Source organism: Pipistrellus kuhlii, unplaced genomic scaffold, assembly GCF_014108245.1.
Source record: "Pipistrellus kuhlii isolate mPipKuh1 unplaced genomic scaffold, mPipKuh1.p scaffold_m20_p_2, whole genome shotgun sequence".
In the NCBI taxonomy this organism is placed as follows: Eukaryota; Metazoa; Chordata; class Mammalia; order Chiroptera; family Vespertilionidae; genus Pipistrellus; species Pipistrellus kuhlii.
This window is the reverse complement of record NW_023425515.1, coordinates 58369838-58382538: the sequence shown is the minus strand read 5'-3', so window position 1 is coordinate 58382538 and position 12701 is coordinate 58369838. Positions and strand designations below refer to the sequence as shown.

The following is a 12701-nucleotide window of genomic DNA, read 5'->3' as shown; positions in this document are numbered from 1 at the left end:
AAGGAGTTGAGACCAGGTCACCTTTGCTCTCTCTCAGTACTGATGTAAAGTTCTAACTGGTATGCAATCCTTAGAACAAAGGATGCACAGGCAGAAGTAAAGCAAAAAAGGAAAGCTGGTGAGGTAATGAGAGGTTTTCGACCTAGTGTGAGGTGATTGGTGGAAGGATCTGACTTAAAATTTCCTGAAAGCAAGGAATTCCTAGAATCCTCATGCATGTTCTCAATTGGTCATAAATGATCCATTTCTGAAGGCAGTGGTACATGTGATTTTTTTTTTTAAAGTTTGATGTGAAAAGCTGACAGATATGGAGGAACACTAATTTTATTTAATGAAATTTGCCACAAGTGCAGGAAGCACATATAAAACTGTCACTAGCAGCTGCAGATAAGAATTAAAGATGTGCTCCTGCAAGATATGAGATGACAAGATGAAGATAGAGCCCTGAAAGTCAGCAGTCTGTCCCAATAATTACATGTGGACAATCACAACCCCATTTGTGCAGTATCTGGGAGAGCAATGTGCATGGTGTATCTCAAGGCCATGGGCCATGAGGCCAGATATGCCAGGGACCTGGGAGGAGTGCCCGAGAGGACAGATTGCTAGAACCTGGGAAACGATGGGTCAGGAACAAAGGTCCAAACTCTGGGGCTCCAAGAAGGAACATTTCTCAATAAGAAAAGTTATTCTAAACTTTGCCCATCAATAAAGTATCACTAAGTCCCTTATAATACTTCCCTATGTCTATTGAATTCACGGAAAGAAGGGCACTCTGCCTATTTGAAAACAAGGGGGGGGCCTTGTTTTATTATTTATTTAGGAAGCAAATGTCTCGAAAAGAGACATACACCTCAGCCCAGTGGAATTTTAATGACAGATAATTTACCTAAATGCAAACTGTCCTGGGATTAAAATGAGGCCTAAAAAGGTCTGAATATTGTGACTGAACTGTGCTATTTCTGAGAGCACCGTGCTGTGTTTTTAACTCTGTGGTTTTGCTTCTGTTCCTTCTATGATACCTGGATGCCATCCCTCTCCCCTTCTGCCAGACACACACCTACTCCCTCACGATCTGGTCACCTTCCCTATGAAGCCCTCCCCACTGTTTCACTCCCTCCTCAGGAGCTTTATAGATTTTTGTGCCTCTTAAACACTTTAATACTGCATTTGTGTGCCCCCCTTTTTGGATAACAGGTTTAGGAAAGTGTTGGGGAACTCAGTGAGTTCCTAAGATGAGAGATAGCATCTTGTTTGTGTCTTTATCCCTGTCCTAGCTGAAGACTTGGCACAGAAGCTGGGGCTCAATAACATTTGATGAATGGGTAAATGAAGGACGTATAACTGCATGAGGTAAGACTGACAAACAGAAATTGCTGCATTAAGTGACCCTGGAAGACAGCCAATTAAATGAGCATTGTAGAGAGGGGCAGGTTTTATAAAAAGAGGAAATATTTTATAAAAGAGGCAAGAAAAGTGATTTTTAAAGTCAATGCTTTCCTAAATATACTAAGTCCAAATTCTAAGAAATTAAAGAAAAGAAAAAAAAATCCTGACAACGAATAAAGGCTGGACTAAGCACTGAAATCCCTAAACAAGAGGTTATCAAAAATAATAAAAAGAATGCCAAATAGATTGTCTATCAATTAACTCAGAGGCAGAAATGTGGCTTTTTAAAAAGGGAAACACTACCTTTAAAGAAATAAAACCGAATTAGCAGGCAAGAGGATTACTTGGTTAATGAAAGAGCAGAAAACCAGTTTAAACTGCTACCAATGAAAAGGTAAATGTATAATTCTTTACAGGAAGTAGAATAAAGAGGAAGGCAGGACATTCTGGAGATACTGAGAGCACTCAGTTATACCAAAGATGCTCTGTGTACTGTTTAACTGACAGGGAATCCACTAGAAGTTAAATAGCAAGCCATAGGATAGTAAGTGTCTGCGCTACTTTTTCCATCCCATTTGGACTCTTTTCTCTGCAAATTAGTGTGACCCCAAAATGTTTTCAGTATTGTCCAACTTGTCCTACATTCCATAAATACACGCTTTCAGAGGATGCTGTTTTTTGCCATGACTCTATTACGGTTCTTCACAGATGGACCATTTTTGTCCTTCCAAAGTCTAAGAATAACTCTTTGAGTTATCAAGACATACCCAAATCCAGTTCAGCTGCTCCTGGGGGATTCCAGTCAGTTTAGTCACATCTGCTGAGATGCATGCATCTGAATCCAAATGAAGATTTTGTTTGATTATACATTTTGAGCATTTGTGGTTTCTTTTTTTGGGGGGGGGGGGGGGGGGGGCGACAACATGTTTTCCTTTTTTTTTTGTCACTCCAAACAGAGCTCTTCTGTCATAAACACCACCTTCGGAGCCCCCGCTCCCCACAGGAACCCAATCTCTTCATGTGAGCAGGTGTGTCTGGAAGTTTTTGGAAGATTTTACACTGAAGCAGCTTTCTGATTGGAAACTTTCTGAACACGCAGTCAGATGTGCCAAAGAGACCTTCAAACTTGCTGGAGCAGTTTTCACTCACACAGACACACGTTCACACATACAGACAGCCAGAGCGAGAGTGAGTCAGCCCTGTAAACTGAAGTGTCTGTCTCAGAGGGTAACTACCACACACAACCAAACTGAGCAAAAGGAAACGGCAACCGGAGAGGTAGTGACTAAGCTGCAAAAACCGAGGTCCGATTCCTCATGGGCACATTTCCCCTAAAGCCAAAAACCTTAAAGCTTTCCCTGAGAGTTTAAGTACACATCCTTTCCGTAAAAGTCTGTCTCAGTTCTGAGTGCCCAAGCATTTGCCCTTTACAACACCGCACCTTCCAGTACTGCTACCAATTGCTTTTGCTCGCAAATTTGGTCAAACAATGATTTTGAAACACTTCCTTCTCCAACACAAATAGGTCAGCAGGATTCAAATCTAACCGAAGGACAAAATACTACTCTCTAAATTGGGGGTATGCTGGCAAAACCTGTACCTTACTTGATTCCCTACAACCTTTCTTTTCCAGTTTGAATATAAACTGAAAAGTTGTTGCAGAGGAAACAACGTTTTTAGCCTGAAGTCAGAAAAGTTATTAGGAGCAAAATCACTACCCATGTGGGGTATGCCCGGAATTCCGGGGGAAATCAGCTTTTGTTGTTCTATGGCCCAGACCAGATGCTCTGAGGTGGCCAGGAACCTTAGTCTACACCCACTTAGCAGATTTCTGGCTTTCTATCAGGGACTAAGAGGTTTATTTGCAGAAATGGATCATTTCCTTCTAAATATCCTTTACCCTATTTACAGGCTTGCATATTCCTTCTATTTGTTTTCCCCCTACAGCTTTACTAAGGGAATTAATTATCTAGAAGAACAGGAACATACAGTAAGTACATCTGAGATACAGGATGAGACACAGTATGTCATCTATTAGGCCTGGCTAAGACCAGCAGCTGATGCTAAATGGGAAGGAACATGCACCAAATGTTTTTTAATCACAAAGTTAGTAATTAATTGCTCTTTAAAATACATTTTATGCTTCTTTCTGTCTGTGTACATGAAATGCACATTTATTACATGCCAAAAATTACAGCATTATGGCTTAAATGTGATTGGCACGGAAGTCCGGAAATCAGCGTTAATGTTCCCACAGCAACTTTAATTCCGACTGTGTGCACAGGCGGGCTGTAACGGCCTTCGCTCCAGGATCATACATATAGATGGTCTGGGCGGGAGGCTAACGACCCATATCCTCAACTGTAGTTACAGGAAGAAAACAAAGGCCATCAGCTGCGCGCCTTTCCACGTGTGTGGATAAAAACAATGTCCCTGTGCCCCGCGTTGTGTAATCAGAGATGAAAGAATCTGCTGTGAGGCCGGCACTTAGGGGGACAGTTTCTGTTGCTGTGGGAACCCGGACTTTGCATTTCCTGACTTTGGGGTAATTAAAATGTCAGCCTTAATGTGGCATTAATGGAGCTTGCCATAAAAATCCTCTGTTTTGTTCTCTAAAAAAAAAAAAATTGCTTAAAAGTTCAAACTGAACCAACTGTACTAAAAATCTTAATCTCGGGGACTTGGATGGTGAAGCAAAGGGTTGGGGGTGGAGAGGCCGATGAGGGCGGGTGGCAGGAGAGAGAGGAAGGAGCCCAGCAGTCTCCTGGCCCGCGTTTGGCCCCAGCAAAGTCATGCTACCTGCAGAGCTAAAGTTAGCCCCACCCACACAACAGTTTGGTAATGTGCAAAGGTTCAATTAAAAATAAACAACTGTGAATGCGTAAGTGCATTTTGGCAAGGACACACAAAAGTAAGGCAGTCTGATGAGACCAGTGCAAAACCTGGGAAGGTAAGCAACCACGGGTGCCAGCTCCCAACAAAAGAAAGACAGCAAGATCGGTGAGCCTGAAGTCAAAAGCAGGGAACACTGCCCCAGGGAAGAGGCACCCCTCCGTTCCTTCAAGGGGGCACTTATTTTGGGGCGAGTGATATGGGAGAAATATGCAAGTGATGGTTCGGGTAGCCTCTATCACGTGTACATGACTGGGCTAGGCTACAGCTTGCTATCTGACAAGAAAGCTCTTCCGCTTAGAGAGCCTTGCCTGCTCTCCTGATGTGGTTTAGTCCTGTTTCACCATTTGAAGGGAGAGCCTATTCAGTTTTGTACCCATTTCAAACCTCATCTCAGTGCCTTCCATTGTCATCATCTGAGTTTGTTTGCCATTAGATTTTTATGAACGGTAAAGAGGTGACAAACTAGGAGGTATGGGGAGTGTTAATAAAGGAAATTGTTAGTGCAAGTAATAGTAACCTTAGGAGTAATATTTACCTCATCATCTCACAGCAGAAGGCACTACTCAACCATACTCCTTCATAGTTTGAACACTGCTGGGATCTTTGGCCAAATCTGAAGTGGCCCAGCAGGTTACGTAATCAATTGAGAATGTCAGGGGTCAGACTTCCCTCTTCCCGCTACAATTTGGCCTGTGCCCTTTAGAGGCATCGATGCTGTGGCCTACCCTTACCGGTCCATGTTCAGAGCTGACTTTTCTTCTGTGGGGACGTTAATATATTGTGCTTTATAACCCACTCACCAAAATGAGTAGTTGCACATTTTCAAGAACCCTGTTTACAGTCTGGAATGCCATCTCTGGGCCTGGAACAGAGTCCAGGCTGCCCACAGGGAGAGCAAAAGCCACAGACAGCCCTCGGTATCTGAATGAGTTAATTATGAGCAAGTCATTCATCTGTCAGTTTTCTCATCTGTACACTGGGAAGAATTATACTGACTGACAGGAAATGGGCATTAAAGCGTGACTAAGGATTGTTTTGCTAAACACATGCCAAATGAATAAGTGCTGTAAAAATTCAGGCACCTGTGCAAGCTAGGCATACCGCATGCTGGCGGATGTTTCTGAAGTTAAAGAGATAATAAGTCAAGGGCACTGCTTATAAATGCCACAAATCTGTTATCAATAGTTCTAAATAGGAACTGAATATTTCACCTTAAAGAAATTAGGCTTTTAAATTAATCTAAGAAAAGAGTGATATTTGAAAGTAAAAAGAAAAAAATCCTCTTGAAAGCAAGGAGAACGTCCAAAACTTTAACAGCTTAAAATAAATCTCTTTCCTATCTTTTCTCCAAATGGCCAGATTTCTGCGAACTCTTCCTAAAAAACAACTGTCTTCGCAGTGTAAGCTCAACTCAGGACAAACTACAATCTGAATATATTTGGAGAAAAGTAGAATGGATTAAACAACAGGTTGGAACCGAGGAGACTTTCACATCTTAATGGCAAAATCAAACTGACTTCAAACAGCTGAAGATTAGGTTTCTCCTCCCAGTTCAGACACCCTACGGACTGGCCTCCTCGTTGCTGGGAGCTGTACGGCGTACCATGCTTGTAAAGCTCCTTGCACACCTCCCATGCTAACAACACGCCTGCTGAGGGGATGCTCATAGGAAAGCACAATAAATAGAGCTCAGTGCTTCCTCTAGTCAGAGAAAACACTTTGCTGCAACAGGGGATTTCTGAGCGAAGGCCATCCTATGTAATCTTCCCACAAGGTCTGGCAGCAAGCCAGGCGGGGAAGGTCTGCACGCAGGAGCTCCAGACCCTTGGCCACAGGAACAGGCTACCTTCCTGGTAGGCAGGGACAGTGTGCACATGTCTACAGGCACTGTGCCATGCTGTTTTCCAATCCTTCCTGTAATTACTATTGGGCTGGAGACTGCCAGGCAAGAAGGGCCAAGGATGTTCCTATTACAATGACCAGCAGAACACAGTCCTCTATTCTGACCCCCAGGTTTCTCCAGAGAGGCGGCCACTTTGTACAAATTGCTCTGGCTGTGGGGTCTGGATCTCCTTATTCTCATTTCATTTTCTCGGAGCAGCTGGAATGTGGTCTCAGAACCATCTTCCTTCACCCCAACTCCACCCCTGGGTCTTGTTCCTCCTAGAGACTATTACGATGAAGTGAGGAAGGAATGCAATTTCTTGAAGGAATGAATTAATCTCTGGCCCTCTTTGCAGAAATTTGCATTTGTTTTGCCAGAATAATAACACTAGGAAACTTGGAATCTCATTTCTTAATTAATAATTTTTTTTCTTTGTGGACAGAATAAATGAAGTTCTTTTTTTTTTTTTTTTTTTTTTTTTTTTTTTTTAAATAAGACTATTTTTTTTGTGTGTCATTTTAAAGAAGAATATGCCAGCAGTTTGCCTGTTATCAGATTTCCCTAATGGAGATGAGTTCAGAATAGCTGTTAGGTACCTCAAGACTAAAAGGAATATTCTTTGGGTTTGGACCCCAAAGTTTTCCCATTCCTTTCCTTTGTTAACATACATATATCTTTCTCTTTCAAGTATTGGGTTTCTCATTGCAGAAAGAGAAAAAAGTCTCCTAAATGTGATTTATCAACTTTCTTAAAATAGAATTTAAAGAAGTGACTCCCAGATTAGTGAGAAGACAGCAAAAATAAACAGCAATGAAGTGATTTCAATAGCGACGATCTCATTAAGCTGCCCATTTCCAAATTTAGCCCCTAGGCAGTTTTTTTAATTAAAAAATATTTTTAACCTGAGTTCCTATTGGCTACGTGAGGCCTGGGTGGCTTTTGAATTCTTGGAAGCCATTCTCTTTTCCTCTGTAAATTTATGCTATCCTTTAACCACTTCAAAATAAATTAAAAACTGGAAAGACAGAAATTCAGCCAAGCTACATGAGACTCCAATAACTAATGCAAAGCTGATTTGTGTTAAGTAATTTCAAAATGGATGTTTCCTTGCATCTGACTGGCCGTATGAGATCCACATTTGGCTGCTCAATTAAGTCAAGGTGGAAAGTGCCCTTTTTCCGATCCCGGGGACAAAAGAATTAGCTGCACAACTTCACAACTCCCTTTTTTGAGTTAATGCTATGGAAGATGATGCGGTTTCTGTGTAATTAATCCTCCTTTTGAGGGCAAATGGCTGGTCACCTGGTTTTAACATCCAGTTTTGAAAACAGAGATGTTGGCTGAAACAAAATGGTGGCAAGTGATTTTTTGGCTGCTTTAGACCGAATGGAAACAGCCTGCTCTGAAGGCCACCGAGCCAGAGCCAGGGGAGAAGCCTGCTCCGTGCTCCGAGAAGAGAGCGCCACTGTACTGGTGTACTCACAATCAGATGACCCGGTGTGAGCGTGAGAGTTTGTCAGTGAACGTGTTGAGTGGATGAGGGCTGGGTCTGGAGACAAAACAGCTTCAAAGTTCAGGCAGGGAAGGCCCGGCTTGGCGCTGGATCCACCCGGCTGAGTAATCTCATTCTCCTCAGATGCCTTCTGGTTTTCAGCTGTCTTGGGTTTCTTCCTGAAAATAAACAAAGGGCCCTTTGAAGGAACTGAATGCATATTTGGGAAAAGGCATTTTTAGAATCTGTTAAAGATAACTTGATTTTTTTTTTTCTTTTCTAAGGGGGGATGGGAGGGAGTCCAGTATGTCCCTTGTTTTAAAACAAGCTGATTCTTGTTTTTTCTTTTTCTTTTTCTTTTCACTCCAGTAATGGCCTAACTGGGAACACATGAAAGCATATGGGCCAAGCAAACAGCACCACATTTGGGCTCCGTTGGCTGTATAAAAAGACCCTGTTCCGGAACTTTAGACAGCTTGAGCTACGTATGGCTGACATTATCCAAGAAGGCATCCTTTTTCCCCCTTCAGAGTTTTAACATGGTCTGGAAAAATACTAGTGGAGGTTTACCGTTCTAGCATTTGTCAGGAAGCTTAGAGACAGGACCCGTGGAGTAATGGGAGGAGAACTGGACTGGGAGTCAGGAGACTTGAGCTACGGTACTAGCTGTGCCTCTAACTTGCTGTGTAGCCTTGGGCACCTTACTTCACCTCTCTGGGCTTCAGTTTCCTCATCTGTAAAATAAAGGGCTTGGATTAGAAGGCCTTAAAGGTTCCTTCCAGCTTTAATTTCTCTTCATGGAACACATTATGAACATTCAACTTTCTTGCAGTTTTATTTCAGATCAATACATAATTTCAAATCACAATCTAAATCTGCAGGCTGTACAGGTGAGAGGTTAGTGATGAAGATTTTTGTTAAGATAGCAAATGGACAGTGAAAAGAAGAGCTAAGATTCCATAGGTAGAGGGAAGGTGTCACTGGAAATCCCCTATTCCAAACTCATTGCTCACCCAAAGCTTGAGATGCCTTTGTTTTTTTATTTAGTGCATGATTGCTTTTAAAGAAAGTTATTTATTGATTTTTAGAAAGTGAGAGCAAGTAAGAGAAACATTGATTTGTAGTTCCTCTGGTTTATGTATTCATAGTTGATTCTTGTATGTGTCCTGACTGAGGATCCAACCTGCTACCTTGGTGTTATTGGGATGACACTCTGAGCAACCTGGCCAGGCTTCACAACTCTTGAGAATAGAAATGAGACTGGGTGTTTGGGATGTGATGAAGAGATTGGTAAAGGGAATTAGAAAGCAAATACTGCTAATAATTAATTGGGGTCAGGAATAGGAAGTGAAAGAGGTACGCTATTGATCAGGTCCAGTCTTCACTCCCTTGGACAATGCAACTGATATAAACAAATAAATGCTTAACTTGGACTGCATACACCCTAGGCCTCAGTCAAATTGAATTATTAATCATACATTGAAAATTCTCCCAATTTCCTTAGCTCTGTGCCCTCTTCTGGAACTATATGCATGGTGATCAGAGAAAATGCTTTGTTTTACTTTTTTGGTAGAAGATCATGTGGTACAGACTCTGCTGTAAGTCTAGTTTCCATGTTTTCCTTATTTCTATAAGCATAGCAATGGACTTGTTACTCAGAATATCTTCTCTTGGGATTTGCTGTGCGGGGCAGTTAAATCTGCCCTCACAGAATATGGTGTTCTGATTAGCATGCTCTGTTTCTGGTCCAATTGGCTGTGAAATAAACCTGCTTTTCCAGAGGACAGGAGGCAGAGGTGGGGTGGCACAAATGAAAACAGAGGGAAGCTTTCAGACATTTTTCAGGATGAAGGAAGCCAATGTAAGAGAAGGAACAAACTGTAGCGCTTTACCTACTGTTTGTTGAGTGGGTGACTGTGGAACTAACCCCCAGATTCTGAGTGTCTGCGTGGACCTGCAAAGACCTGGTTTCTAGGTTTTAGTTTAATAAGGTCCCCAACTCCTTTCTTTCCCTAAGAAACTAGCGCTTCCTCCAAGGTCCTTATTTCCATTACTGTTTGTCCCTGGGTTGGAAACCGCAGGGTCACACATCTTCCTCTGTCTTAAAGTCAATTCATCAAGTCCTGACAATTCTGCTTCCTTTATATTTTATCATCCATGTTTCCATTCCATTTCCATTGCAATCGCCCGAACACTTTTTATTTGGACTGTTGCTCACTTCCCGGCTCTCTATTCTCCTTGACTCCTAGTCCCACTTTTCGCCATTCACTAAATCTGAGGTGACCACATCAGTCTGACCCTATTTTACCTTAGCTTGCGTGCCCTACATGTTGGCCATCCTGAACTCTCAAATTTCATGAATATTTCCAGGACATCCCAGGGAATCTTCATCCTTGGTTAAGTTATTTCTCTTGCTTCGAATGCCCCTATTTCAACTACATTGAAATTCTATTTACCCTTTATATTTATTAAATGTTGTTTCCATATTATAACTGTTTTGATTTCTCTCTGCCAGATAAGACCTCTCTCTCTCTCTCTCTCCCTCCCCCTCCCCCAATGTCTCTCTCAAATTCTCCTCCTTCCCATCTTTCTTTGAAACCCCAAACACTTTTTCCTTATTTTATTTTACTCACTCAATTTTGTTTCAATTATGTACTTATTGGAGGCCTGGTGCACGAATTTGTGCACTGGTGGGGTCCCTTGGCCTGGCCTGTGGGAATCAGGCCAAAACCAGCTCTCTGACATCCCCTGAGGGACCCCAGATTGTGAGAGGGCAGTTCTTGGGTGATGCACTCTGGAATTGGGCTCCCTGCTCTCTGGTTCTGGGTGCATCACCTGAGAACCACTGCTGCCACTCAGCTCCTGAACTGAATGTCTGCCTCCTGGTGGTCAGTGTGCATCATAGCTACTGGTTGGACGATTGGACGGTCACTTAGGCTTTTATATATATACTAGAGACCCGTTGCACAAAGATTCATGTAATAGGCCTTCCTTCCCCTGGCTGCCGGCACTGGTTTTCCTCCGGCACTTTGCTCCTCTGTGGCTGATAAGCCAAGCCTTGGGGCTTCTTGCTCTAGCCACAGTGGAGAAGCCAAGCCTCCTCAGTCTTCAGTGTATGCAAATCAACCCACCATCTTTGTTGGAATAATTTGGGATAATTTGCATACCCACTCCTGATTTGCTTGTGGGTGTTGTGGAGGTATGGCCAATTTGCATATTTCTTTTATTAGTGCAGATTAGTGTAGATATATATTATCCCTCCTCTAGGACACTGAACATCCTGAGGGTAAGGAAATGTCCTTGGTATTATTAAATTCTCTGTATTCATGCATTTTCCCCCCTTCGTTCCCTCACACCATTCATTTATTCACATATTCATTTTCCAAATACTTGTTATGTGGCTATGGTGTGCCAGCATGGGTTAGGGAATAGAACAAGCCTGTTTTCTACCTTCCCAATGTTTGCTCTGTAGTGTGTACTATTAGCCAAATAGCTTAGACAGGTATAATTCAATATATGCTTGTTGATAGAATGAAATGGTGAAGAAATTAAAGTATATTTTGAGAGTAGTCACAGTCTGAATCCCAATTAAGTTTGCTACTCCTTATACAGCAGCGAAATCTACCTTGAATGGATCGTTTTACTTTGAATCCATGAAGGGCACTTGGTAAGAGTAGGGACATTTTGCTCACTAAAGTTAGGCTGCTCCTCATGATTCATTTAAATACAGGGATGAAAAACTAATGACAAGCACAACAGAAAAAAATATTTATCTTGGCTGCTCTTAGCAATGCCTTCAGATGTGAGCTTTCAGAAATTAAGAAAGCTCTTTCAAAAATGAGCACATAGCCAGCATTATTCTTTTATTTTTATGACTGTACAAGTTGTATTTTCCTCCTATATAATAATAGTGGAATATTCAAATTATCCATTACACTGTAACACAGGAGGTGTCATGACCGATCACAGAAGGCTGCCTGTGTGTGTGCAGCGGCGGGGTGTTGCTCAGGAGACAGGGCGGAAGTGGGGAGGTGCCTGGAGGAGGCAGGACCATCCCATGGCAGGGAGGACAGGAGTGAGAGCCCATAGAGCCCCTCTCACCAGTCCTTTGAAACCCACCGCTCACAGTCAGAGTGCCCCACTGCCCCCTGACAGGGAAAGGAGCACAGCACAGCGGGTGGGAGGCTTCCATGCTCTCTTCTGGTGCCATGAGAGGCTGGAGCTGCCAGGTTGCTCCGGAGATGGGGCAGAAGCGGGGAGGCACCCGGAGAAGGCAGGACCAGCCTGAAGTGACTTGAGGGATTGAGGGTGGGGCTTGAAGCAGGCAGAGAAGGCCAGAGGGGTTGGGGCTGGGTCAGGCATGCTGGAGCTCTGTATGGAGAGGTTCAGGGTCAAGGCAGGGTGGTGGGTGGGTGGGCGGGGCCTCGTGATTTTGCGAGCTGGGCTCCTACAATAGTATATATAATAATAAAAGCCTAGGTGGTGTCACGACATTGCCACAAGATGGCCACCCTCACGTTGTCACAAGATGGCTGCCACAAGATGGCCACCGTAAGATGGCTACCATAAGATGGCCAGCAGGGGAGGGCAGTTGTGGGTGACTTGGACCGGTAGGAGAGGGCAGTTGTGGGCGACCCGGCTGGCAGGGGATGGCAGTTGGGGGTGACCAGGCCAGCAGGGGAGGGTAGTTATGGGTGACCAGGCCTGCAGGGGACAGCAGTTAGGGGCAAACAAGCTGGCAGGGGAGCAGTTATGGGATGATCAGGCTGGCAGGCAGAAACTATTAGGGACAATCAGGCAGGTAGGCAGGCAAGCAGTTAGGAGCCAGCAGTCCCAGATTGTGAGAGGGATGTCTGACTGCCAGTGGGACCGGGCCTAAATCAGCAGTTGGACATCCCGAAAGGGGTTCCAGATTGGGGAGGGTGCAAGTCAGACTGAGGGACCCTCCCCCCAGCACAAATTTCATGCACCCAGCCTGTAGTTCTTTATATAAATGTCCTTGCTTCCTTCCCTAGATTTCATCCAGCTTTCTACCTGATATCT

At 43.5% G+C, this 12701-nt stretch overlaps 1 protein-coding gene across 11 annotated transcripts in view; it reads right to left on the bottom strand.

Annotated features, from left to right (window-relative positions):
- Positions 1–12701, bottom strand: part of ZBTB20 (zinc finger and BTB domain containing 20) — an 821112-nt gene that overhangs the window by 63027 nt on the left and 745384 nt on the right. For 10 of the 11 annotated variants that reach the window (XM_045583975.1, XM_036444509.2, XM_036444506.2 and 7 more), the window contains 2 exons: positions 8229–8392; positions 7650–7837 (listed from right to left, as the gene is read on the bottom strand). In XM_045583975.1, coding sequence (XP_045439931.1) covers positions 7650–7837; positions 8229–8239 — 199 coding nt within the window. In that variant the 5' untranslated portion in view covers positions 8240–8392. The remainder of the gene's footprint in view (positions 1–7649; positions 7838–8228; positions 8393–12701) is intronic. The other variant, XM_045583978.1, reaches the window with a different exon arrangement.